Genomic DNA, 27,734 nt, shown 5'->3' on the forward strand with positions numbered 1-27,734 from the left:
CAGACAGTGTTTTACAAATTGATTTTTTTTTTCTTAAAAAACCAGGGTATAAAACGAACAGCGTTTTACCCTGAAAGCTTAATTTGGTAAATAGTTTTGTCACGCGTCTACTTTACAAAATTGTTTGTGAATTAAGCTTAATTTGGTAAATCGTCCGAAAATACAAGCTGATAAAAACTTTCATAGAAGTATACAAAACATATTAATACGTTGCTGACATTGTCACAAATTGATGTTATCTAATGAGAAGAAGCCGCAGGAATGAAGACGACTTGAGAATTGTCACTGAAGATGAGGTGCAAAAGCTTTCAAGACTTCTTCATAGACAGACTTTTTAAAGTCCACAGCCTGCATTGTAAGAAAAAGAATTTGTTACCTTTGTACTCGTATAAGATAAAGTAAGATGAGATGATACCACGGAGCATATACTACAAGTATAATAACTTCGTCTAGCAGAATGGAAAGCTTACATGCTCCACTACTTCCTCGGGTGTCATCCATGCCCACATTCCAAATTCAGCCTTCTCGGTGCCATCGCCCAAGAGATTGATTTCATCCTCATTTCCCAGCAACTTCATTAGAAACCTGCTCGCTTAATCAGAATCAGTTTATCTTTATTGAGGGTGTGTCCACTTAAGCAGCTTTTCTAGATCCATTTTATTGAACCACTGTCATCAGTCAGCCAGATAATATGAAACTTTACTTTCAATAATCAATGACTTACGAGTATCAGTTTCTGTTTTTATCCAACAAAATATGACAATATGTATAACAAATGAAGTAGTGCTGTTCTTATGAATTGTCGGTAAAGCTGTTTCTATGGAGTCACATTAAATTTCTGAACTGCAGTCATCTCAAATTTGGTTTAAAACTCCCCCTCATGTCAGAAACAAATGTATTTCAAAAGGAAGAAAATGAGTGTATAACCTCCTCAACCATCCTTAAACTGTCCCCCTTTAAATTTCTCATCCCCTATTCTTAAGAGGCACCCCATAGCCATTCCTTGGTGCTTCCAATATTAGAGAAGTTTTAAGGACCACCCATTAGATGTCCCTGAGTATCACAGGTGACAAGACTCGAAAGAAAGTTTATAAAAAATTATCAAGGCTGCAGGCCTGCAGACATAGCAATTGAATGTCTAACCAGTCTTCCAGTGGATTCAGAGCATATTAGTATACAAAAATGTCCTAATACGGCAACATTTCTAACAAACACATTTGTACTGAATACCTCAATCGCACTTCAAATCGCAACTATATTGTCTAGCTATGTTAATCTGACACGTGTCCGAACCTTCACTAACTCGGACACTTCCATTAAGAGTAGAGAAGAAAAAAGAAGAGAAACATGAAAGAAAAACACATCTTGTTTGAAGACCACCATTGATATAGAGAAGATGGAGAGAAGAAGATTGCCATTTATTAGGAGAATTTATCGAGGAAAGAATTAATAATAAAAAAATAAAATAAAAAAAGGGGGGGGGGGGGGGGGGGGGTTGGACGTAATGAAAAATTTAAAACTTTTGTAATATATAATTTATTTTTATAAATTTAAGTGACGTATAGACGTGTTGGATCGGACACTTAGACATGTGTCCGTGTCCGACGCCCGTTCCCGAGTCCATGTAACATAGTTGTCTAGAAACACAAACTTTTGATAATTGGTGATAGAAGCAAAAGAATCTTTTTATAATATGTTAACCACCCAATGAAAAAACCCTTATATAGCTTTGCTACTTGATAGTTGCTTTGTTAAGCAACAGCTAAAAATTAATAACTGCATTCTCTTTTGCATAATAAATTTATAAAATTGTCACTTGCTGGTACCTACTTACCTAGTTAACAAGCTAAGTTTCACCAAGACAATGGATAAAAAATTAAAAAGAGAACCAAAGGGCAATATGAACAAACCAAAGACAAAAAATGGAAGTGGATCATAACCCTTCTTTTATTGGATTAATACTCATATAAGAAAATACCCCAAAGAGAAATCATGACAAACATCTAAATATCAACGCTATTGCCAAGTCACTCTCAACAGCCTCATTCACAACCCTGTTATGGACCCAAGCTCAGGTCAACAAATTCAGGTGTACACTCGCCGTCCGAGGCCACAAAAGCAACAACTCATAGGTCGGCAGCAGCTTCCAGGGCAGCAGCAAAGCAGTAGCAGCATACAGGGCAGCAGTAACTCAAGGCACTAAGCAACAATGTGCAAGGAACAAGGCTACTTTGTGGAAGGGTCCATTTTGAGCAAGGCAACAAAGGGGAGCAGCTATTTCACTAATTAAGCAAGAAGACTTTAGGCTCTTATTTTCATTACTTTTGTTTTATCTAAATTCAGTTGTAAAAGGTTGTACTTAATTGAAAGTTGTGAGAGGAGAAAGGACATCCAGAAAATTGTGAGGAAACACATGAGAGTGGTAGCCTAAAGCTACTTAGAGATTCATGGCCTCAAGTCATGTTTTGTAATCTGTTTTCAGAATTATTCAGTACAATCAATCAAGCCTCTGCTCAGCGTGAATCATAGCAAATTAATCTCAATTACGTTCTCAATTAATTATACTCTATGCTATTACATTTTTATTTAAATAATTAAATTAAGAGTCCACCGAAGAAGTAGTTTGGCTTGGTCGGGAAAGTCAGTCCCTGCCAATTGGTATCAGAGCAGCCGATCGAGGAACAGAGATGGTGAGCACCAACGCTCAACGATTCGAAGCCCTGGAGGGAAAATCCGAAGAGGTGGATACGCGACTATCCACCATAAAAAGGTTGCTAGCGACCCAGGCGGAGAACCAACGACACCTGACAGAACAGATGGCGGCGAACCAGAGAGCCCTGTCCAAACAGCTGGCTGCACTTGAAGCCCGGATAACGCAACCCCCCCCCCCCCCAATACGCACCACCTTCCGAAATACCATGAATGAAGGGCAGGGGCGCCACAACCCTCACAACAGGGATGAGGGTGAGAACAGTCGAACGGGTGAAGGGAACTCCGATAAAACTCCGGGCAGGAGGGAGCAGGAGAGGACGGGATGGGGCGACGGACCTGGAGACGACGGTGGGTGGCGACCACGGCGTATGGAGATGCCCATCTTTGAGGGGAGAGAACCAAATAATTGGGTAATGCGAATTCGGAGGTACTTCGATTTTTATGGCTTAACTGAAATTGAGAGGCTGGCAACCGTTGAAGTGGCTCTAGACGGCGCCGCGCTTCAGTGGTTCTACCTGGAAGCAGACCGGCGGCCCTTCCTTTCTTGGGAAGATCTTCCAGGATCGGCTTTTAGAGGAATTCCGGCAAGCACAAGGAGGGGAGCTTTAGGAACAGTGGCTGGCGTTGGAGAGGAGTACCGCCGGAAATTCATTGAATTAGCCTTTCCGTTGAAGGACATTCCGGCGAAGGTAATGAAAAATTCCTTCATCAATGGGCTGAAGGATGAAATCAAGAGGGAACTGAGAATGTGGGAACCTGAGAACTTAGGGAGAGTAATGCAGCTAGCAGCAAGAATCGAAGAGAAAAATAGAGGGGGAGGCAGAAGAGAAGCTGGTTCCTGGAAAGGAGGTCAAAATACCATGGTGACATACTTAGGTGGAGGGGGAAGTAGAACCAGTGGGGGCCTCATTTCCACTTATGGGCTGCCTCCAACTTCAGGCCCAAACCGAAATTGGAACAAGGCCAGTGAGTCTCTTGCATCCGTGAGTGGAAGCAAAACTACCGTTACTCAAACTTCTCGACCTTTTTCCGAAACCCGAAGACTAACGGAAGCCGAATTATAAGACAAAAGAGACAAGGGATTATGTTTTCGGTGTGATGAGCGTTGGGGGGTCGGCCATCGTTGTAAAAAGGAGTTGAGTGTTTTGATGGTGGCGGATGACTTGGAGGAGATAGAGGAAGAACCGGAGGGGATAGGGAAGGAAGAAGAGGCGGTTGAGGTGTCACTATGCTCAGTGGTTGGATTAACTAACCCAAAGACAATGAAGTTGAAAGGGATGGTGCGTGGAAAGGAAGTGATAGTCATGATAGATCCCGGAGCCACTCACAACTTTATCTCTTTGAAGCTAGTAGAAGAAGGAGGATTAGACATAGAGGGTAAGGGGGAGTTTGCGGTGTCTCTTGGAAATGGGGAAACCGTGCATGGAAGTGGTGTGTGTAGGAGGGTAGAAGTGAGAGTTGAGGGAGGAGTGACCATTAAGGAGGACTTCTTGCCATTAATGTTGGGAAATGCCGATGTGATATTGGGAGTATAATGGCTTGAGAAGCTTGGCTCGGTCACCACCAATTGGAAAACTCATGTGATGCACTTCACCATGGCCGGTTCACTGGTTACCTTGAGAGGGGATCCCACTTTGGAGAAAACACAAGTGTCCTTGAGGGCAATGATTCGGACCCTTTGCAAAAATAAAGGGGGAGTGTTGGTGGAGGTTAATCGGATGGAGTTGGAAGAGGAGCCGAAAGAGAGGGAAGTTCCGGCATTCTTGAGGGAGTTAGTAGAGGAGTTCCAAGCAGTGTTTGAGATGCCTCACGGAATGCCACCATCCCGAGGGCATGAGCATGCAATTGTACTTAAGGAGGGAAGCAACCCGGTGAGTGTGAGGTCATACCGCTATCCTCAAGTTCAAAAGGATGAGATTGAGAAACTAATAGCGGAAATGTTGGAGGCCGGAATCATTAGACCCTCCACAAGCCCGTTTAGTAGCCCGGTTTTGCTTGTTAAAAATAAGGATGGATCTTGGAGGTTTTGTGTCGATTATCGGGCCTTGAATAAGGAGACGGTTCCCGATAAATATCCCATACCGGTGATCGATGAGTTGCTAGATGAGTTGCATGGGGCTACAATATTTTCAAAGCTTGACTTGAAATCGGGCTATCACCAAATTCGGGTCAAACCCGAAGATACTTACAAAACCGCCTTTCGGACTCATGAAGGGCACTATGAGTTTTTAGTGATGCCATTTGGGTTAACCAATGCCCCGGCCACCTTCCAATCCCTCATGAGCGATCTATTCCGGCCATTCTTGAGGAAATTTGTCCTTGTGTTTTTTGATGATATCTTGGTGTATAGTAAGAACGAGCTAGAACATAGAGAGCATGTGAGAAAGGTGTTGGAGGTGCTTGCTAGAAATGAGTTGTATGCCAATCTAAAAAAATGTGAGTTTGAAAGAGTGGAAGTGGCCTACTTGGGCCATGTGATTTCGACTAGTGGAGTAGCTATGGATGGGGAGAAGGTGGAGGCCATTCTACGGTGGATGATACCCCGATATTTAAGGGAGCTACGCGGGTTCCTTGGGCTTACCGGATATTATCGAAAGTTTGTTCTCCATTATGCTCAAATTGTCGGGCCATTAACGGCCCAACTCAAGAAAGATAGCTTTAGTTGGACGGAAGAGGCTACCCAAGCCTTTGAAGCTCTAAAAAGAGCCATGATCTCGGCTCCCGTTCTAGCTATGCCCGATTTCACCAAGGAGTTCGTGATCGAAACGGATGCTTCCGGTTTTGGAGTTGGGGCCGTGATGATGCAAGGGGGCCGGCCCATAGCCTACTATAGCAAACTACTTGGCATGAGGGCTATGGAGAAGTCGATTTATGAAAAAGAACTCATGGCCATAGTTCTTGCTATTGTCAAGTGGAGGCACTATCTCCTTGGTCGACATTTCATTGTTAGAACCGACCAACAAAGCCTCCGTTACATTACCCAACAACGAGAGGTGGGCAGCGAACATCAAAAATGGATGCGAAAATTAGTGGGGTTCGATTTTGAAGTGCCATATCGGCCTGGGGCTTCCAACCGTGTCGCCGATGCCTTATCACGTCGAGACCATTATTTAACACAATTAAGTACTCTGACTTGTTCTCGAGTAGTGGAATGGGAGACTCTGAAAGAGGAGATGAAGGCTTGAAAATGGCTGGCCCAAATTCGCTTGGGCCTAGAAAAAGGGGACGAGAATATATAAAGGAAGGATAGTACTTCCTCCCACCTCTGTTTTTATTCCTAGATTGCTCCATGAATACCATGATTCTCCGACCGGAGGCCACGAGGGAGAGGTTAAAACTTACCTCAGAGTTGCCGCCGAATGGTTCTGGGTGGGGATGCGCCGCCACGTGGGCGATTATGTGCACCGATGTGAGGTTTGCCAAAGGAACAAGAGTTCCCAACAAACGCCATTGGGGTTGCTACAATCGCTACCAGTGCCGGAACTAGTGTGGGAAGAGTTGTCAATGGATTTCGTTGAGGGTCTTCCTTTGTCTAAGGGGGTGGACTCCGTATTGGTAGTCGTAGACCGGCTTTTGAAATACGCCCATTTTATTGGGCTACGCCACCCATTTACGGCAGTCAAGGTGGCCGAAGCCTTCACGAAGGAGGTGGTCCGTCTACATGGGATTCAGAAGTCCATTGTTTCGGACAGGGATAGAGTTTTTCTGAGTGGGTTTTGGAGAGAGTTGTTCCGATTACAAGGAACACAACTCAAGCGAAGCACGTCCTATCACCCTCAAACGGACGGGCAGACAGAGGTGGTTAACAAAGGGTTGGAGGTATATCTCAGGTGCTTTATCACGGGGCAACCGCGGAATTGGGCATCATGGTTACATTGGGCGGAATATGCTTACAACACCTCGCCACACTCTTCCACCAAAGTAACACCGTTTCAGGTAGTGTATGGGCGCACGCCTCCGCGATTATGGAGGGTTGGAGCTGGTCAAACTCCGGTCAGTTTGGTGGAGGTCCATTTGCAAGAAAGGGACTTAATGCTAGATGAATTGAAGGTGAATTTGTTCCGGGCTCAGCAAGTTATGAAAGGGTATGCCGATAGTAAGCGACGAGAAGGGCAATTTGATATTGGGGAATCAGTGTTCTTGAAATTACAGCCGTACCGACAGAGGTCACTAGCAATTCATCCAAATGAGAAGCTTACGGCTCGTTATTATGGGCCGTTCACGGTGGTAGAGAAGGTGGGTAAGGTGGCCTCGTTTAGACCTCCCACCCACTTCCCGAATTCATCCCGTGTTCCACATATCTCAACTCAAGAAGGCAGTGGGGTCCATACCCGTGAATCCAACTATCCCAATCCAACTAACCCCTGATATGGAAATGGTGGTGGAACCCGAGGCCGTTTTGGATTCCAGAAAGGTGGTTAGGGGCAGAAGTGTACGGATGGAGGTGTTGATTAAGTGGCAGGGGCTGCGGAATTTGAAGCCACGTGGGAGGATTGCAAGATGATCCTTGCTCGATTTCCATCATTCCACCTTGAGGACAAGGTGAATCTCGAGGAGGCGGGTATTGTTATGGACCCAAGCTCAGGTCAACAAATCAGGTGTACACTCGCCGTCCGAGGCCACAAAAGCAACAACTCATAGGTCGGCAGCAGCTTCCGGGGCAGCAGCAAAGCAGTAGCAGCATACAGGGCAGCAGCAACTCAAGGCACTAAGCAACAATGTGCAAGGAACAAGGCTACTTTGTGGAAGGGTCCATTTTGAGCAAGGCAACAAAGGGGAGCAGCTATTTCACTAATTAAGCAAGAAGACTTTAGGCTCTTATTTTCATTACTTTTGTTTTATCTAAATTTAGTTGTAAAAGGTTGTACTTAATTGAAAGTTGTGAGAGGGGAAAGGACATCCAGAAAATTGTGAGGAAACACATGAGAGTGGTAGCCTAAAGCTACTTAGAGATTCATGGCCTCAAGTCATGTTTTGTAATCTGTTTTCAGAATTATTCAGTACAATCAATCAAGCCTCTGCTCAGCGTGAATCATAGCAAATTAATCTCAATTACGTTCTCAATTAATTATACTCTATGCTATTACATTTTTATTTAAATAATTAAATTAAGAGTCCACCGGAGAAGTAGTTTGGCTTGGTCGAGAAAGTCAGTCCCTGCCAAACCCAAAAGGTAAATTCAACAACAACAAGCACCAAAATGACAAAACAAAACACCAAAATGGCACATTAAGGTCAGCACTCACCACTTTTGGGCTTGACCCTTCCAGTCTGATCCCCATCGATGCCTGAGTTTCTCCCTTACATCTGGAGGGAAATCATAAGTCAGCCAATAGGGAACCTGTTTTAATAAAACAAAGTTAAAGTGTATATATGAAATACTTTGTATTAGACTTGGCCAGTTATGCTTAAAAGATTCCAATTCAGCATACAAGGGTATGCCAATTTGCGAAAAAAACATTGCAAAACCAGGGTTTGCAACCAAAATCTGTAAAATTAATATACTCGAGAACAGATCAAGGCTGTAAATCCATGAAAGTGAAACAAAAACTTATATTCAAGTTGTTTGGCCATAAAAGCACTTAAGATATGAATTAATGATAGCCTGTCACGCCTAGGAATTTAGATAAAAAGACGAATTCATGGCCAAAAAGCTTTCAGTGCAAAAAATAAGCCTTCACAAATGCAAACAAAAGCTACATAAATAAGCCAGAAATATATAATCAAAAAGTCTGAGCTTAGATAGAGGCACATAAACACAATAGGCCTATGAATATAAAGATAGATGGGAGACATAAGCATCATTAGCATTGAATAGAAATGTTGTATTAAGAGCATACACTTACCCTATACTTACACCAAATTAGATATCATGTATCTTATATATACTTCTCATTAAGTTTACATTAGTAGATGATGGTATAGCACTCTCGGTCTCTCCTATCTATCACTTCATATGTTATTGATACACATTTAGTGCACACAAAACCTAGGAGCCATCACAAAATTCAGAGAACCATCAAGCCCTTTTATGGCATATTTACTGTATAGGGATTGTTTGAGTCACTAAGACTCCGTTTATTTTGATGGAAAATATTTTCCTAGAAAACGATTTTCTCATTTTCCATTGTTTGGTAAGTAAAGATATGGAAAACAACTTACCCAAAGGTGGAAAATAATTCTCCCATAAGTAGAAAATGTTTTCCTTCTAAAGAAAGGTATGCCACCTCCCTACTCTCTACATCCCTTACCTCTCCTCTCTCTTCTCCCTTCCACTCCTATTTTCCCCTTCCTGTATAATTTTTCTTGTAGGGACACAAACAATGGAAAACTATTTTTACAATTGTGTTCTCCCTTGGAAATTTTTTTCCATGGAGAATCATTTCCCAAAATTTGTTTCCCGTTAAAACAAGCAGAGCCTAAATTCTTTCCCAAATTCCCTTATCAAGCCCCTACTTCTATGGAAAGAGTAATAAACACATGACATGACAAACTACACAACTTTACAAAATATTTAAAAAGCATCATCTACACTTAGCTTAAGTAAAACAAATTAGAATTCTAACCTCTCCAAGGACTTCCACTGAAGTTACTCCAGTCTCTTCCCTAAGCTCCCTGATAGCTGCATTTCGGGGATCTTCACCTTCATCTATACCACCCTGCAAACACAACAGCATCAGCCCCGGGCTTAACACAATAATCAATACATCAAGAAATGGGCTTCTGCTAGACAGAGAGAGATAATAATAATTATATTATCATTTGGAGACAACCTAAGGGCTGTACATGAAAAGTTAAAAATCAATAAACAACACCATTTTTTTCTTTCTTTATTATTATATATTTTTTTTTATTGAGATAAGAAAGCATACTGTAATATACGACCTAAAAACTATGACCATGTAGAGGGCTAGAAATTCCCTAAGAACATGAGGCTAGACGTGGAAAATGGGTCGTTCGGGTCGGATATGGGTCGGGTCAACAGATATTCGGGCCGGGTTTGGCTCGGGTCAGGACGTTTCGGGTTTCAGGTCGAGTTCGGGTCAATACTTCGGGTCGCCTTTGGGTCGGGTCAATTCGGGTCCATATATCGGGTCAAGATCGGGTAGGGTCAAACTCGGGTCAGGACAGTTTTGGTTGATACTTTGAGTCAAGCTTTATTAGTAGATTTTTTTTTTATACGAAATAATTATTATTGTTTTTATTGAAAATATAATTGTTAGTGTTAATATGAGTAACATTGAGAAAAGTAATACTCAAAATATGTAAATTACTTACACTGTTACACTTTAGTACATTACAAATAAATTAAAAAATTAAAAATCGAGTCAGTTTGGTTGCGAGTATTTTCTATTTGGGTTTGCTAGGGTCAAGTATTTGGCTTAAAATGTAATTGGTCATTTCGAGTACAAGGTAATTTTAGATCGGGTCACTTCGGGTTTAAAGTCTGTTTGGGTCAATTAATTCAAGATAAATTCAGGTCGGGTCAATTTGGGAATCGGGTCAATTTCGGGTCGAGTCACTCCGGGTTTCTAGTCAAGGTCAGGGCAATTCCACTTCGGGTCGGGTATGAATCAGATCGGGTTGATTTCGAGTTTCAGGTCAATTTTGGGTCACTGTTTTCGGGTCAATTTTGGGTCACTGTTTTCGGGTCAATTTCGAGTCATGGGTCGGGCCATTCGGGTCGGGTCATCGGGTCTGGGTCAAGATTGCCAAGTCTACATGAGGCTAAAGTAAAGCTAATACATCATTTGGAACTTGCTCACACAAAGCAACTAAAGAAAACTCCCAACCATGGTAAAACCAATTATTTCTCCCCAACCAAAGCACCAACATAATGGGCCTACCAAACTACATAAATAGGAATGATTCTATGATTCACAAGCAGATAACCTATCATAAAGATACATCATCACACGACAATGCAAAAACAAATGATTCCATGCCTCCTCATATGAGTAGAAATCTAGCAACCTAGAGAAAAGCTTTCACACACATGAATACCTTAACATTCGAAATAAAGTTAAAAAAAAGGAAAGGATTGTGAATTTGGCTTTTTCACAAGCTGGTAGTAAAAGGAATACACTCTCCTATAATGAAATTATAACAGCCATAACAAAGATTCTCATCAACTTAGTAAGCTACCCCCAACAAACAATCAAGGGGGTCCCTTGATTACCTCTGAAAATGAAAGTTCTAAGATACACCATACATCATTCAAAAGATTGTAATAGGAGTATGACATGCAATTCACAATCTACAAAGACAGTAAAAAAGGATACTAAAATGTCGCTCCTCTGCCCTTTTCTACATTCAGAAGAAGAAAAGTTAGATTCAGAGAAAAATCAACCCAAGTTGGCAAGGTTTACTGGTAATGGCCATACTTCACAAAAGCAACCCAATTACATTCGATTTCTAAAAAAGATTACTTATGACCCTCCTTGAATATGACCAATGGTGATTAATATAAAATGTGAAAGTAACTTCCAAGTGCTAGAATGACTATAAAGAACCTTAAACCCTATTAATGCATCAGAGGTGAAAGCACCACTACTTCAGCTCTTCCCCACTAAACAGACGTTCTCTTAAATCATATTACAAAATCTCAAACATTTTAGCATCCTACAACTATCAAGATACAAAGATAACAGGGGCCTTCGAATCCTTTGATTTAGTAATGTTATGTACAAAAATAGTAGCGGTAAGGTGAGTGATCATATTATGACGAGTGGCTAGGTGGGTTTTTGTTGTGGGTTTTGATTAGGGGATTTTGCTCCTCCCAATCGGAATGTGCCACGTGGGCCAATCAGGTCCTGCCAAGTGTCCCCCAGTTGGAACTGTCAGGGCTTGCCACGTGGCACGCGCTTATTCGTCCACCTTGGACCTATTATGTCATGACACGTGGCATACTCCATGCCTAATGGAGAAACCGGCCACCCAGGCCCAACTTCCGAGGGAAGCCCAATCAGCCCTAGGTTAACCTAAACCTAGGATTGACACGTTTCCCAAGGTTATAAATACCTCCCTTAATCCTCATTAAGGGGGGATTACGGAGATAACAGGCTGATCACGCTAACAAAGCAGATTACCTACATTAAACACTCTCACCTAGAGAGACCCAATCACTTTAATTTCCGCATTAATTACTCCTTAAACAAGTACTAACTTGACCGTTGGAGGCGGAGCTCCCACCACCAGGAGTCTCCGTTGTTTTGCAGGTACAGGCGTCCGGTTCCAGTCTCGGAATTGTAACTCTCCCGCAGGACATCAGAAAACCCCGAAACATTTGGCGCCGTCTGTGGGGAGAGTACTTCTGAGATGGCATCCAAGTCTGTGCCAACTCCTGAAGAGAGGCGTCCCCTAGACGACCCTCAAGTTCAGTCGGACCACGATACTGAGAGTGAATTTGAAGTTGAAGCTCACACAGCTTCAGACGGGACCCTAAGGGCCCGACGTACCCGTCATACCGAAAGGAGGGAACGGGAACATCTTCAAACTGGAAGCGAGCCAGCAGGCGCACCGCCTGTTCGGCAGCAGCCGACTGATGGGTCTGCTCCCATCACAAGGAACGAACTCATGACCTTCATGAGGGACTTCAAGGGAGAAATTCAAGAGTTGATCAACAAGAAGCCGCCTGCTCTGGTCGGCTAAGAAACCTTCCACTTCACTGAAGAGGAAGCCAGTTCAAGGGCGAGAGGCGACTCCTCATCCTAAATCTAGGAAGCGGGAGCCGACTGCCCTTGATTTCACAAAATACCGTTTTCCTACTCCAGGAAATAGGAAACCTGTTCGTCATATTCAGGCGGACGGGTCGAGGAAATCATACACAGACGCTCGGCTACTGCTAGAGGAGAAGAAGAGTGACCGATTGTCAGAGTCGGCCTCTACTTCAAACTTCCAAGACAGTCTGCGAAATACCTCAATGAGGCATACGCAGTCGTATCATGAGAGTCAGTCAGGCGGCACCTCCCGTCAGGCTTTCATAGCGACCAGGCGGTACCAAACTTACCGTTTGTGCCGCAACAACAGTATTTTTTACAGCCACCTCCGTTTGGTGGACATGCAGCAAAAAACGTCCAACCTATGGACTGGCAGCTACGGTTGCTTAGACTTGGTGAACAGCCGTCGGCCTTCTCCAAGGAAATTATTGAAGCCGCTCAGCCGACCAAAGTGAAAAATGTATTAGTAGGCGCCTATGACGGCACTACTAACCGAGAAGACCATCTTATGGCCTTCACCAACCTGATGTACCTTCAAGGGTTGGATGATCCCACTTGGTGCAAGTGTTTCCCAGCGACTCTCAAAGGAATCGCACAACAATGGTTCGGCAACCTGCCGACTGGTTGTGTAAATAGCTTCAGGACGCTTGCTTACTTATTCACCTCCAACTTCGCCATGAACATCCCTGCGAAGAAGACGACCCTTGATTTAGGAACAATTCAGCAGGGCGAGAAGGAGGGGCTTCGTTCTTACATCAGGCGGTTTAACCTGATGAGAATACAGATTCAAGGGTTACCGGATGAAGTAGCCTATACTGACTTTTTCAGAGGTCTCAAGGACGGGTCGACCTTCAAATTTGATTTGGTCCGAAAGAGGGTGGCGACTCTTCAAGAGGCCTTGATTGAAGCGGAAGCCTATATACAGGCGACTGATCTTTGTACGGTAAAACAGTCGGACGGGAAAAGGTCCGACAAAAGAGAAGGACGACAGAAACAGTCGTCAAACAAAGATGAGAAGAGAAAAGAGGTCTGGGCGGCTGATTCCTCTAAACAGCCGGCCCAGAAAAAGAAAAAAGAATTCAAACCATACTCCCCAAAGTATGCGTTTAACAAGGATAGCCAGTTTATCCTAAAGGAAATCAAGGGACGGATCTCAATTGAGAAACCAGTCCCCATGAAGGGTTCTGCAAACAACCGGAACCATGAAAAATTTTGTGCTTATCATGAAGATGTTGGTCATCACACCAATGACTGCATCAGTCTCATGCGGTATCTGGACCGCCTGGCTGAGCAAGGTGATCTTGACACTTATGTCAAGAAATCTACGGGGAACACTTCCTCAAAAAAGCAGTCGGCCAAAAAGAATCAACAGGCCGACAGCTCCGATACAGAGGATGCAGTCGTCTACACCATTGCAGGCGGCTTCTCAGGAGGCGGCCCCACTATTAGGGGCAACAAAGACAATATCAGGCGGTTAGATGTAAATTCCGTTCACCAAGAACGGCCCTCCAAATATTCATTTCCTGAGATTGTCATTACTGAAGAAGATCTAGGAGGGGTAAGAGGGCCGCATGACGACCCTATCGTTATTGAATGTAAAGTGGCCAACCAGAGAGTTGGCCGAATCCTCATAGATACCGGAAGCTCCTCAGATCTCATCAGTAGCAAATGTCTGTCGAAACTAAAATATCAGACTGATTGCATACATCCGGCATCCCACCCTTTAGTAGGGTTTGGAGGAGGAGGAGTCCACCCAGTGGGACGAGTGGATTTACCCATCCGCCTGGGCGAAAAAGGGGAAGGACGACACATGGTAGTCCGGTTCCTGGTAGTAGAAGAACTCTCGGCCTACAACATGATTCTGGGACGACCAACCCTGAATAATTCCAAGGCTGTTATAATCCCATCTCTTATGTTGCTCAAGTTTGAGAGGGATAATGGGACAGTCGGGTCCCTAAGGGGAGATCAGAGGATGGCCCGAGAGTGCTATCTCTCGGATGTCAAGCCGACTGTTAAAGCCACTGGGTCGAGTGGTGGAAAAATAGACCTTGACAATGTCAAGGAGAGTGCGCCTGTTCAAAAAGCAGGCGGCAAGAAGAGAAAGGCATCCCAAACAGGGGCCGCAAGAAAAGACAGAAAATAGCAATCATTGGCAGAGGAGCGGTCGGATGAATTCCGCCCTCAGCCGGTGAGCATACGGACCTGATCCTAGACGACTCACGTCCTGACTGAACAGTCTAAGTTGGGACGACTGCTCTGAGAGTCCTAGGTGACGACTTTCACAAACTATTGAAAGAATACAAGGACATCTTTGCATTCGAAGTCCATGAAATGCCAGGCATTAGTCCTGATCTGGCGGTACATAAACTGGCCGTGGATCCGAAAAAGAAGCCGGTACGGCAGAAGAAGCGGAACCATGGCGAAGAAAGAAGTCAGGCGGCAGCCGCCGAAGTTAAAAAATTACTTGATGCAGGGTTCATTCGGCAATGTTACTTCCCAGACTGGGTTGCAAATGTGGTGCTTGTTAAAAAGCCGAATGGCACCTGGCGAATATGTGTAGACTACACAGACTTAAACAAGGCGTGCCCCAAAGACAGTTACCCTCTGCCTAAAATTGATAACCTGGTCGACTCAACAGCCGGCCATGCTTTGATGAGCTTTATGGACGCCTTCTTTGGTTTCCATCAAATTCCTTTATGGAAGAAAGATCAGGAGAAGACGGCCTTCGTCACTGATCAGGGGTTATACTGTTACACGGTTATGCCGTTTGGTCTTAAGAATGCCCCGGCTACCTTCCAGCGAATGATAAACACTGTGTTCTTTGATCAGATTGGGAGAAACGTCGAGGCATACATTGATGATATGATTGTCAAGACTAAACTACAGAAAGATCATCTGTCGGACCTCCGAGAAACTTTCGCCACACTCAGGCGGCACCATGTCATGCTCAATCCCAAGAAATGTGTCTTTGGAGTTGAGTCTGGGAAATTTCTCGGATTCCTTATCAATCAGAGAGGAATAGAGGCGAACCCTGAGAAGGTGCAGGCGGTCATTGACATGCAGTCGCCTCGTACCATCCGAGAGGTTCAGAAGTTAACAGGTTGTCTGGCGGCCTTGGGAAGATTTCTAAGCCGATCAGGCGACAAATGCTTATACTTTTTCCAGGCAATTAAGAAAAAGGCAAGGTTTGAATGGGGGCCGGATGCTGAGACCGCCTTCCAGAAATAGAAAGTTCACTTGCATTCCTTGCCGAGGCTGGTCAACCCTTTGCCCAAAGAAGTACTCTACATGTACCTGGCCGTCTCTGATCATGCGTTAAGCGCTGTTCTCCTTGCTGAAAGAGACGGCTGTGCTCCCGGTCTACTTTGACAGTCACGTACTGAAAAATGCCGAGTTGAGGTATCCCTTAGTGGAGAAATTTGGTCTTGCACTCTTCATGGCTGTTAAAAGCCCTACTTTTTGGCACATGCAGTCGTCGTGTATACAGACCAACCTATCAAGCGGCCACTGACCATCATGGAGTCGTCAGGCCAAATGATCAAATGGGCCATAGAAATTCAGAGCCTCGAAGTTACTTTCGAGCCTAGAAAAGCAGTGAAGGGGCAAGCCTTTGCTGACTTTATTGTTGAGATGACTCGTCCCCCTGACTCTCAAGTTCCAGACCAAGTCTGGAAGGTATATGTGGACGGAAGCTCTACTTCAAATGGCTGTGGAGCAGGCGTCATATGTCCTGGAGGGCGACAGGTACGAGTATGCTCTACGCTTCAGTTTTCGGGCCTCAAACAATGAGGCAGAATATGAAGCTTTACTAGCCGGAATCCGCATGTGCAAGGCGGCAGGGGCAAGAAAAATAGACGCCTGTTCCGATTCACAATTGATAGTGAGTCAGTACAATGGCGAATATGAAGCAACCCATCCGGCCATGATCAAGTATTTACAGGCGGTCCGACAAGCAGTCGGCTCCCTTGAGGATTTCCATCTGATCCAAGTGCCGAGATCAGAAAACAACCAGGCGGATGCACTGTCAAAATTAGCATCATCCGCCTCCTCTGATACTCCTCGAACTGTTTTTTGGGAAGTAATGGAGAAGAGAAGCATCGAGGAAGACCCTATTGGAATCCTAGACAGAAGCTCAACCTGGATGGATCCAATCAGGGCATATCTGGCAAATGGTACCCTGCCGGATGATCATCAACAGGCGGCAGCACTGAAAAAACGAGCAACCAGTTTTGAAATAATAAAGGGAGAACTTCACAAAAGGGGGTACCTTCAACCCTTCTTAAAGTGTGTTACTCCAGAAAAGGGACGAGAGATACTAGACGATCTTCACTCTGGTTACTGTGCTTCCCATATAGGCGGTAGGACGCTTGCTCAACGGGCAAGGCGGCAGGGCTACTTTTGGCCTACCTTAGAAACAGATGCGATGGTGATGGTGAAAAAGGTTGACAAGTGCCAAAGGTTTGGCAAACTAATTCACCGTCCGGCTACTGACCTCACTACCATTCATAGCCCACTACCGTTTGCTAAGTGGGGCATGGACATTCTGGGTCCATATACGCCTGCTACAGGCGGAAGGAGGTACATACTTGTTGCCGTCGACTACTTCACTAAATGGGTAGAGGCGGAGGCTGTAAAGGGAATCAAGACGAAGGATGTAATTTCATTCATTTGGAAAAATGTCATCACTCGGTTCGGGGTTCCCATGTCTATGGTTTTTGATAATGGTCCCCAATTTGAGACGCCTGTTCTCAAAAGCTGGTTGGGTGACCAAGGAATTGCACACTACTTTGCATCTGTCGGCCGTCCACAAGCAAACGGCCAGGTAGAAGCCTTTAATAAAATCATCTCAGACGGTCTCAAGAAAAAGGTTGAACGAGCAGGCGGCCTTTGGGCGGATGAATTACCACATGTTCTCTGGGCCATTAGGACGACTGAAAAAGGGGCGACTGGAGAAACTCCATTCCTCCTAACTTATGGTGCGGAAGCTGTTCTTCCAATAGAACACTACGAGCCGACTCTTCGAGTAATGCTATATGACGAAGAGGCAAACTGGGAAGCCATGCGCCTGGCATTAGACTCACTTCCTGAAAGGAGGGGCAATGCTGTCTTGCGCCATGAAATTTACCGCCTGAGAATGACTAGATCATACAACAAAAAAGTACACAGGCGTCCACTCAAAGTGGGGGACTTTGTACTTAGAAAAATGGAAGCAGTTGGTAGGGCTAATGAGTCTGGCAAACTAACTCCCAACTGGGAAGGACCCTACCGAATCTGCGAAGAGGTCAGGGACGGTACCTACCGGCTGGAAACACCAGACGGACAACCGTTGCCTCGAACTTGGAATGTAGATATTCTTAAGAAATATTTCTTTTGAATGATGTAAATAATCAAGGGCTACTTAATAAAAGTTTGCACTTAATATTCAATTTTGTACTAAGAGGGGCACGCCTACTAACAAATAGTCGGCTACTCTCCATGTTTAATTTTTATTCTTACTTAAGAGGGGCATGCCGTCTGTACCTTTACAGTCGGCTACTCTCCATTGAGAATTTTACTCTCTTCAGAGGGGCATGCCGCCTGTACCTTTACAGTCGGCTACTCTCCATTGAATATTTTATTCTTTCAGAGGGGCATGCCGCCTGTACCTTTACAGTCGGTTACTCTCCATCGAGTATTTTACTCTATCTTCAGAGGGGCATGCCGCCTGTACCTTTACAGTCGGCTACTCTCCATCGAGTATTTTACTCACCATAAGGGCATGCCGTCTGGACATATAGTCGGCTACTCTCCATAGAAGAGGGCCGACTGGTTCCAAACACACAGCCACCCCCCTTATACTTAGCTAAAAAAGATTAGGGTCTGGCCGACCCTGTGCCTAATACGACCTGTGCCTAACAGGCGGCTACCCTCCTTTTACTTAGCACCTACGTTCACCAAGAACTAACCAAGGCCACAGGCCGAATGATCAGACCAGGCGCCAAGCCAACTGATCAAATCTTCAAAACTAATACGACCTGTCCCAACATCATAGCAGGCGTCCGGCGGCATCCCTCCGAATGAAATTCGTCGCAGAGAGCAGCTCCCTTTTGGGTGGAACATTGCTCTATAAACTAATTAAACGGCACCTATACGACTACCCCCAAGGGCAACCACGTAGCCGTTTTTGAGACAAGGATAACTGTATCACTAACCAAACTAGTGGTAGCAGTTGACATCTGAGTCAGATGACCGCCTGTATTACTTGGGACAAATGCAGGGGGTACCTCTTGAGTTAATAGCCAACAAACATTGGCGAATCAAGGGGTCTAGCCGGCCTCCGCCGCTTGGTACCTCTACTTCTCAAGCAAGAGTGACGGCGACTGAGTAACACCAACGTTAACTCATAGTCACTCCCTCAAACTTAGTATGGAACCTAAAAGGTTTGAGTAGACCGCCTGTTTTTTGGCAAACAGGGGCACTCAAACCCCTATTCCTACTAGGTAACCACTCGGGTTAATAGCCAACAAACATTGGCGAATCAAAAGGTTCAGGCGGTGGAGTGCCTTTACTACTCAAGCTACAGTGTGACGGAGACTAAGTAACTCCTATGTTTACTTTAGTCACTCCCTCAAACTTAGTATGGAGCCTAAAAGGTATGAGTCGTCTGCCTGTTTTTAGCAAACAGGGGCTCTCAACCACTACTCCTGCTAGGTTAACAACCTGAGTTATAGGCCAACAAACATTGGTGAATAAAGGGGAACAACCGGTACCAACCGCTTGATACCTCTACTACTCAGTTACTTGGCAACTAGGTAACAATCATGTTTACTTGGTCAAACCACTTTCCTACTTGGTAAATTTTACAAATGACAGGACCGCCTGCCTAAAGATATCCAGTCTTTAAAATGGTTCGAATACCGATTGGATAAATGGCCGACTGATCGTCTATCCTGGAAACAGACAACCAGTCGTCCAGGGGCATAGGCGGCGTGACTAACTATTCGTACCTGTCTGCAACTATCGGCCATGTAAAACAGTCGGTATAATGTACAATTGGATATCAGAATATTTAATACTTAAAAAAATTTGAAGCAAAACAAAAAATTCATTAAAAAGAAGCCGGTCATCAAAGACCGGCAAAATATTCAGAGCCCGGCCCCCTGGCCGGGTAAATACAAAACAAACGGCACGCAGGCCGTGGAAAGAAGACATAAAGCTTAAGAAGGGGGCAGATCTTCAATATTAGTAGCTGCCGCCTGGTCAGCACTCTTCTTGCTGGACTCGGCTTCAGCTGCATCCTTCTTTGATGCATTACCCCCAAGCGGCACAAGCGCCACTACCGGCTCCTCCTCCAACGCTTCCTCCAACGCCTCTTCCTCAGCAGCCGCCAGGATCTCTTGATTATATGTGTTAGAACACTGGCGGTACGTTTTTTCCCATGAGGCAAAGTCGGCATTGGGGAAGAGGCGGCCCCAAGTCATGCGCTGGATTTGAGCAGAGTCTTCCATCATCTCCCGGACCAGCTCTTTCTTTTCTTGCTCGGCCTTTCCCGAGAGCTCCTGAGTAAGACTCTTCTCCTGGGTCACCAGGCGTTCCTTTACGTTGGCCAAGGATTTCTCCAAGGCTTCGTATGAGGACATCTTGTGGCGAAGAGGTCTCAGCTCGGCCTTGAGGTTGTTGATGGTCGCCTCCAGCTCGCCATTCCTCTTCTGGGCCGCCTCTAACTGAGCCCGGATAGCGGCGGTAGCCTGCGCCTGATAATAAAGAATATCAATGGTCAAAACTTCATTTTGGGCAATTTGAAACATTGCCTTATCACAGTCAGAGGCGGCCATAGCTTTTGCAGCCTTTACCTCTTTGTTCTTCCGGTCAAGCGGCTTGCGAAGGCCGTTCACTCGGAGCAGGGCCTAAGTAAAAAGGGGAACAGGCGTCAGTTTCCAAACAAAAAGAAAACAGGCGTCCTGGAATTCAAATACTCAAAAATATGCTAAGTATACCTCAACAAGGACCCCTGCAATCCCGTCTAGGTCAAGGGTGCCGACACCCCTGACCGCCTCCCTTTCAGCTGGAGGAACGGCCTTGATCATAGACTTGGCAACCTCTACCAAGTCTGAGGGCCGGCTGCATCAAGCATAAACAAACGGATTAGACCTAGTAAAGGGAGCAAGTCTAAAATTTACAAGGACAACTTCATACTTCTAGGCGGCCCAGCTGGAGTTTTAGAAGAAGTGGCCGGCTGTTTCTCAGCCGCCGCATGTTTCCTGGCAGAACCAGGAGAGCTCGCAACAGTCGTCCTCCGGGCCTTGGGGTCCGGCTGTTGGGGAGAAGAAGCTCTTGGAGCACCCGTCTAAAAAAGAAGAAAAAAGTCAGTATACGCATAAACACAACTCCAAAAAGAGGGTGAAAGGTTCGAAGCCCACCAAGGGTGCCCCCTTGTTGGGGGAGTCGGTTGAAGCTTGTTGCATGATGGAGGCCCGCAACATGACCGCCGCAGTCTTGGAGGCGGTAATTTTGCTCATGGCGTCCGCTGCAAAAACAAACAGCAAAGTTAATAAAAGTTATAACAAAAATGCACGGAACAGCAGAGTATTCGACAGGCCGACTACCTCTTGAGGACCGACTGCTGAGGCCACAGGCGGCCAAAAAGTACTCGTCGTAGAGCCATTTGAAGCTCGGGACGCAGTGCAGGGGTACTTGCTCTCGTACCCCTGAAGTAGAGTCGACCCTCGACTCTACTTTAAAGAGTCCTTTATCCAGATCTCTTTCTTAGCTTTGGGGGAACAGGCGGCATGCTGCGGCCGCCTGCAAGAAGGGGCGGATTCCTGTTCCACCTGTTGAGGCGCTTGTTCAGCTCTGTGTCTGAACTCTCAATGATGAAGGTGCACTGCCAGTCCTTCCATTTGTTTGCTTTACCTCTCGTCATGAGGTAGCCCCTGTGGCTCGTCAATTGATACCAGCCGGTACCGCCTGCCTTAGGGGTCCGGCTGAGGTAGTTCATGTGGGAGAAAGCCTCGAAACTCGGCTCCACCCCGTGCAGTTCGCACCCGGCCACATAGCCGAGTACGTTGACCCAGGAGTTCGGGGCTAACTGCCATAACCCCAACTCATACCCATCCAAGATCCGCTGAACAGCCGGATGTAATGGGAAGCGCAGCCCAGCCTTGATGGCCGCCTCGTAGCAGCCAAAGCAGGCGCTATCATAACTGGTACCAGCCGACCAGACGACTGTGTCTTCTGGATCCGGCACAAACACTAAAAAGTCGGGGCCCATTGTGTGGTTTGCGATAAAGCTCTCCACTTTCTCTTGCATGGCTGTGATCCGGCCCCGAGGTACCGTGCAGTAGTAGGGGGTATTTTGCTCTCGGTAAGAGGCTGATGGCTCCGCCCAATAGTCCCCCTTCTCAACTGCGTGAGAAAGCCTCGCCTCTTGAAGGCTACTGTTTTTCTCTTCTGTGTCCAGAGAAGGAAGAGCTAGACTCGGAATCGTCCTCTGACGAGTCCGAAGAGGACGACTCCTCCCCTCTCCCGGAGGGGCCCGCCTCCTCTCTTTTAAAAGGAGCAGGAGAGAATGAAGAATTGTCAACTGTGAAATGGGAAGGGGTCACTTTGATTCCTCCCTCAGAACAGCCGGCTTTCAAGCCGCTTTGTTTCACTTCCACATCTGGCGCCTGGTCAGATGTTTCACTAATCGGCACCCTGTGGGAGGAGCCGTCTGAATTTGAGATCCTGGCAGTCTTTTTTGTTCTGGCCATCATGCTCTGCATAGACACAGACAGTCGGACTTTGTATAAAGTGCAAAGATGGATCCGGAAAAGGGCAGGCGGCACTCCTAGTCCTAGATTTAGCCGTCCCCGGTGACCGGCTGATCACTAACCTAGGTCGTGTCGTGTGCTTCCGTGGTGCCATTTCAAAAAAGAATAAAATAAAGAGAAAATTAAGAGTAAGAGAACCGACGGTTACCTGAACAAGTGACGTTGATGGAGTTATGAAAATCTTGTGCAGTCGGCTTGTCAGAGCAGGCGGTAGGCAGAAAGGGTCCAAAATGTCAGAGCAAGTTCAGGGGTCCGAATGTTCTCTCACAAAGTTCTCAAGTGTGAAAATGACTGAAGTCAACACTCCTTTATATAGGTGAAGTGAGAAGGCTAAGGGTCACTTCCAGAATTCAAAATTTGGGCGGGAGAATCTCTCGGCCTTTCGCCGAGTGACACCTGTAGCAGGCCGTCGCCTGTTACAGTGCGACACCTGTCACAAGTAACACGTGACCAGTCACGTGCCACTTGTGAGGGGCAAATGATTAGGGGATTTTGCTCCCACCAATCGGAATGCGCCACGTGGGCCAATCAGGTCCTGCCAAGTGTCCCCCAGTTGGAACTGTCAGGGCTTGCCACGTGGCACGCGCTTATTCGTCCACCTTGGACCTATTATGTCATGACACGTGGCATACTCCATGCCTAATGGAGAAACCGGCCACCCAGGCCCAACTTCCGAGGGAAGCCCAATCAGCCCTAGGTTAACCTAAACCTAGGATTGGCACGTTTCCCAAGGTTATAAATACCTCCCTTAATCCTCATTAAGGGGGGATTACGGAGATAACAGGCTGATCACGCTAACAAAGCAGATTACCTACATTAAACACTCTCACCTAGAGAGACCCAATCACTTTTATTTCCGCATTAATTACTCCTTAAACAAGTACTAACTTGACCGTTGGAGGCGGAGCTCCCACCACCAGGAGTCTCCGTTGTTTTGCAGGTATAGGCGTCTGGTTCCAGTCTCGGAATTGTAACTCTCCCGCAGGACATCAGAAAACCCCGAAACAGGTTTGAATAGTTGCTCTATCCAATTTTTTATTTTACTCTTCAGTCTACACTCCTTTTCTCACATGACAGCCTTGGAACTTTTCTCCAACTTTTGTTTTCTTTATGAAGTTTTTTATTTTTGTATTGCTTTTCTTTTACCATTTTATAACAATAATAATAGCATTTGGGTATGGGGTCTTTTACTTTTCTTTCCAGTTCATCTCTCTCTTAAAAATTAGTACAAGCACTTTATACAGCAAATTTTTTGATAAAATTCATGGATGTTAATAGCCTATACTTGTGACTATATCAATACAATGAGCTGCATACTTGCATTCAACTAAAAGTTCAAAGCAATTGAAATAATGGGCAATAATGGGCCTAGTTTATACTTGGCCTTGTTTAAACACAATTTTTTTTCAATGTAAATTTGTAGTTTACTTACACCAAAAATAATTGAATTTTTTAAAGGGACCTAAAATTTATACGGAGTATTTAGCACGGCGCTCATAGTGCTTCAGACAGCTCTGACATTATCCTTAAAAACTGAAATAATTGAATTTTCTAAATTTGCTTTCAAAACATGCAAATTATGTAGAAAATTCAACTCACCTCCTTCAATTTCAGACAAGAAAAAAAATATATATAAAATTACGCAATCAACAAACAATTGAACCAAGCTAATCAAAGATAAAAATAAATAAATAAATAAAGAAAGAAAGAAAAAAAAAACTTAAATTACCTGAGGCATTTGCCAAGAATCAGGTATATCTAGCCTAGAAGCAGAAAAAATCTGCAAAATAGAAATTAAATCAACAAAAATGTAACATGAAAAAAAAAAATAAAAAAAAAATAAAAAAATAAAAAAATTTAAGGGAAATAAAGAAGAGACCTTTTTAGAGGGGTTGATGAGACAAATACCGACATTTCTTCGGTAACCCTCGGGAGGAGACTCCATTGAAGATGAAGAAGAAGAAGAAGAAGAAGAAGAAGAAGAAGAAGAGCGAAGAGTGAGGAAGTTGTGAGTGAAGGAGAGAGAAATTGTGTTGTAAGGTTGATGGGTTTGTGAAGAAGAAGAAGAGAATGTAAGGGATTTCTGCAGAATCTGGAATTGATGATGATGATGATGATGGCGAGTGTTGATGGAGATGAATCGGAGCAGAGCCATTCCACACTATGGTATTAGCCCATGGGAATATACTAGTAGCAGTTCAAATATTGTTTATTAGGGGCAAAATTGGCATAATTTGAGATTAAAAAAAAAAAAAAAAAAAAAAAAAAAAAAAAGTAAAATCGCTGACGGTTTTGTTTCATTATATGACATGAATCAGTTTTATTTTGGAGCTTTCTGGATGTCCTGCGGGAGAGTTACAACTAGGGGTGTTCAAAAAACCCTGACCCGGTTGTCCTGTTCCGATTATCGATGACCCACAAAAACCCGATGGGAAATTAACAAATTTTTTAGTTTTTTCGGGTCGGGTACCCGTCCCACTAAAATAGAAGTTTCGTGGGACGGGACATGGGACAAGCTTTGCTAATTTCGGGTACCCGGATACCCGTTAAAATATATATATATAAACTGTTTGAGTGAGGTTTTCAAGTGGGTACTGTAGAGAAAAGAGTAAAGTTAGAGAGAGAAACACGTGGGCACCGTAGCCATTGTTTCAATTGAGAGCTTGAGTGAAACACAGTGAGGACTTCCAACAAATTGAGAGTATCCATGGCTACAAATGGGATTTCCACCACTTCCCAGCCGCTAATTCCTATTTTTGATGGTGATAAGTATGAGTTATGGTTAATTAAGATGAAGACTCTCTTCAAATCTCAAGAATTATGGGAGTTTGTTGAAGATGGATATGATGATAAAGAAAATGATGAATAAAAATTAAAGCAAAATAATAAAAAAATTAAAAAAAAATTAAAAAAAAAATAAAAAGATGCTAAAGCCTTATTTTTTCTCCAACAATCAGTGAGTGATTCTCTCTTCTCACAAATTGCTTTTGCAACTTCATCCTAGGAAGCTTGGCAGACTATAAATGCATGGGGCGGAGCCAAATTTTGAGGTGTTCGCCCAAATGAACTACCTTAGCCGGACCCCCCAGGCAAGCGGTACCGGCTGGTACTAATTAACTAGTCATAAGGGCTACCTTATGACCAAGGGCAAAGAAATAAATGGAAGGATTGGAGAAACACCTTCCTCATCATCTCCAGCCCCGACCGCCTGCTGAACAAACGCTACAATAGGTGGAACAGGGATCCGCCTCTTTTAGCAGGCGGACGCAGCATGCCACTTGTTCCCCTCAAGGCCAGGGAAGAGATCCTGGACCGAGGGCTTTTTAAAGTAGAGATTAGGGCAAACTCTACTACTGGGGTGCGAGCAAGTGCCCCTAAACTGCGTCCCGGAGTTTCAATGGCTCTATGACGAGTTTTTCCTGGCCGCTTGTGGCCTTAGCAGTCGGTCCTCCATAGGTAGCCGGCCACTTGAATATATGCACCCCTTTTTTAATTTGTTTGAAAATTTTTCTAGCTCTTGTGGTTCTTATTTGTAGCTGAAGCTATTGACCAAATCTCTGCCTCCAAGAAGGCGGATGCAATGCTGCGAGCCTCAATTATGCACCAGAAGCGAACCGCTTCTGATTCTCCTGCCAACCCATAGTGAGTTTCGATCCTTAGAACTTGCCTTTTAAAAAGCTGCTTAATAATTATTAACCACTCGTCTTTTTCGCAGACGGGCACTTCCAAACCCTCACCCTCCCACCAACCGGACTCAAAGGTTCGGAAGACGACTGGTGGGAGTACGCCTGGATCTGCCAGGAAACAATCGGATGACAAGCAGCCGGCTACCCCACAAAGTATGGGGAACCCATCACTTGTTCTTACACGGCCGCCGAGAAGTATAACCTGCTCTGCTAGACTTGCTTATTTCTTTATCACTCTCTTCATGTTTCTGATGTTTTTCTTTGTTTTTGATGCAGGCGGCCCTTCAGAACCGGACTTGGTCCAAATGGCCAAGTCCATGATAAAGGCCGTCCCTCAAGAGGAGAGGGATGCGGTCAAGGGAGTCGGCACCCTTGACCTAGACGGCATCATGGGTCTCCTATCTGAGGTAGACTTAGAATATTTTTCAACTTTATTAATTTGCATGCCGCCTGCTTTTTGTTAATCTGACGCCTGGTTTTTTTCTTTTTTAGACCATGTTGAGAGTACACGGCCTGCGAAGGCCGATTAGTGCCAAGAATAAAGAGGTAAAGGCTGCTAAAGCTATGGCCGCCTCTGACGTTGATAAGGCAATGTTTCAAATTACCCAAAATGAAATTTTGACAACTGATATTCTTTATTATCAGGCGCAGGCCACTTCCACCATCTAGACTGAATTGGAGGTGGCCAAAAAGAAGAACAATGAGCTGGAGGCGAAGGTCAAGAGCCTTAACGATGAGCTGCGGCCCCTCAAAAACATTGCCCACAAAGCTGAAGGTCTGCAGACGTCCCTTGACAGACTCAAGGAGCGCCTAGAGACGCAGGAGGCGGCCATCACCAAAGATCTTAATGCAAAGGCCGAGGCTGAAAAGATGGCTTTAGCTCAGGCCATGATGGAGGACTCGGCCCAAATTATGAGGATGACTAGCCTCTTCCCTAAAGCTCACTATGCCGCCTAGGAGAAAAAATTCAATGCTTGTACTGAAAAGTACAACCAACAAATCATGAGGCAGGCGGCTGAGGAGGACGAGGCGGCCGAGTCCAGCTCAGAAGAAGTGGAGGAGGTGGCCCTGCAGCCTATTGAGGTGGATGCGTCCAAAGAAGCTGCCCCTGATGCCGGGACAAGTAAGAAGGATGCCTCTAAGAACTAGGCGTCCCTTACTAATCAGGCGGTAGTCAATACTGAAACCCTGCCTCAACCTTGAAGCTTCTATGTTCTTTAACTTTTCTTCGGCCTGTGTGCCGTTTATTTTTGTATCACTTTACCCGCCCAGGGGGCCGGGGTATTTGAATATTTTGCCGGTCTTTATGGCCGGCTGTTTATATGGATTCGGCGACCATCTTTTGGTCGTATTTGCTTATTGAATTTGCTTCGTACTTTATTTTGAATATTTTGCTAAGTGTCAAGGATCCTTGATATCCGCTTGCATGTCATGCCGACTGTTTTGTATGGCCGAAAGTTGCGAACAGGTACAATATGAGGGCTGCCTATGCCCCTGGACAACTGGTTGTCTTAGTTCCAGGTTAGGCGATTAGTTAGCCATTAATCCAATCGGACCCCAACATATTTTGGTGAATACGTTAGGTTTGCTTAACTTGAAACAAGTTAGAAAGGAAAATAGAAAAAGTTCTTGAGTCCTTGCTTGCTAAAAAGCAGTCGACCTGTGAACCAACTTTTCAAACATATTCGGTTTGAAGAGAAAACATCTTAGCAGGGTTAGGGTACGAGCGCTCTGGTTCGCCTTTAGGCAGGCAAACTCGTCATACCTTTTGAATCCTGGCTAAGTATGAGAGTGATTATGGGTAATCTTTGAGGTTACTCACTCGT

At 44.9% G+C, this 27,734-nt stretch overlaps 1 protein-coding gene across 1 annotated transcript; it reads right to left on the minus strand.

The window, feature by feature from the left end:
- On the minus strand, nt 1–24,449 carry LOC110698370 (nudix hydrolase 26, chloroplastic-like). Its single transcript, XM_021875792.1, has 6 exons — nt 24,102–24,449; nt 23,952–24,002; nt 9,279–9,371; nt 7,959–8,053; nt 471–585; nt 1–348 (listed from the first exon to the last, which is right to left on the minus strand). The coding sequence occupies exons 1-6, from the start codon at nt 24,375–24,377 to the stop codon at nt 283–285; spliced, it is 696 nt and encodes a 231-aa protein (XP_021731484.1). The 5' UTR covers nt 24,378–24,449; the 3' UTR covers nt 1–282.
- Between the last annotated feature and the right edge of the window lie 3,285 nt (nt 24,450–27,734).

The sequence above is a fragment of the Chenopodium quinoa genome, unplaced genomic scaffold (assembly GCF_001683475.1).
Source record: "Chenopodium quinoa cultivar QQ74 unplaced genomic scaffold, ASM168347v1, whole genome shotgun sequence".
NCBI lineage: Eukaryota > Viridiplantae > Streptophyta > Magnoliopsida > Caryophyllales > Amaranthaceae > Chenopodium > Chenopodium quinoa.

Coding starts and splice junctions, on each gene's coding strand:
- LOC110698370 (XM_021875792.1), bottom strand. CDS start 24,377: ATGGCTCTGCTCCGATTCATCTCCATCAACACTCGCCATCATCATCAT. Junction 9,372..23,951: donor ATTCTTGGCAAATGCCTCAG/GTAATTTAAGTT, acceptor TTGTGTTTGCAG/GGTGGTATAGATGAAGGTGA. Junction 349..470: donor CCGAGGAAGTAGTGGAGCAT/GTAAGCTTTCCA, acceptor CTTACAATGCAG/GCTGTGGACTTTAAAAAGTC.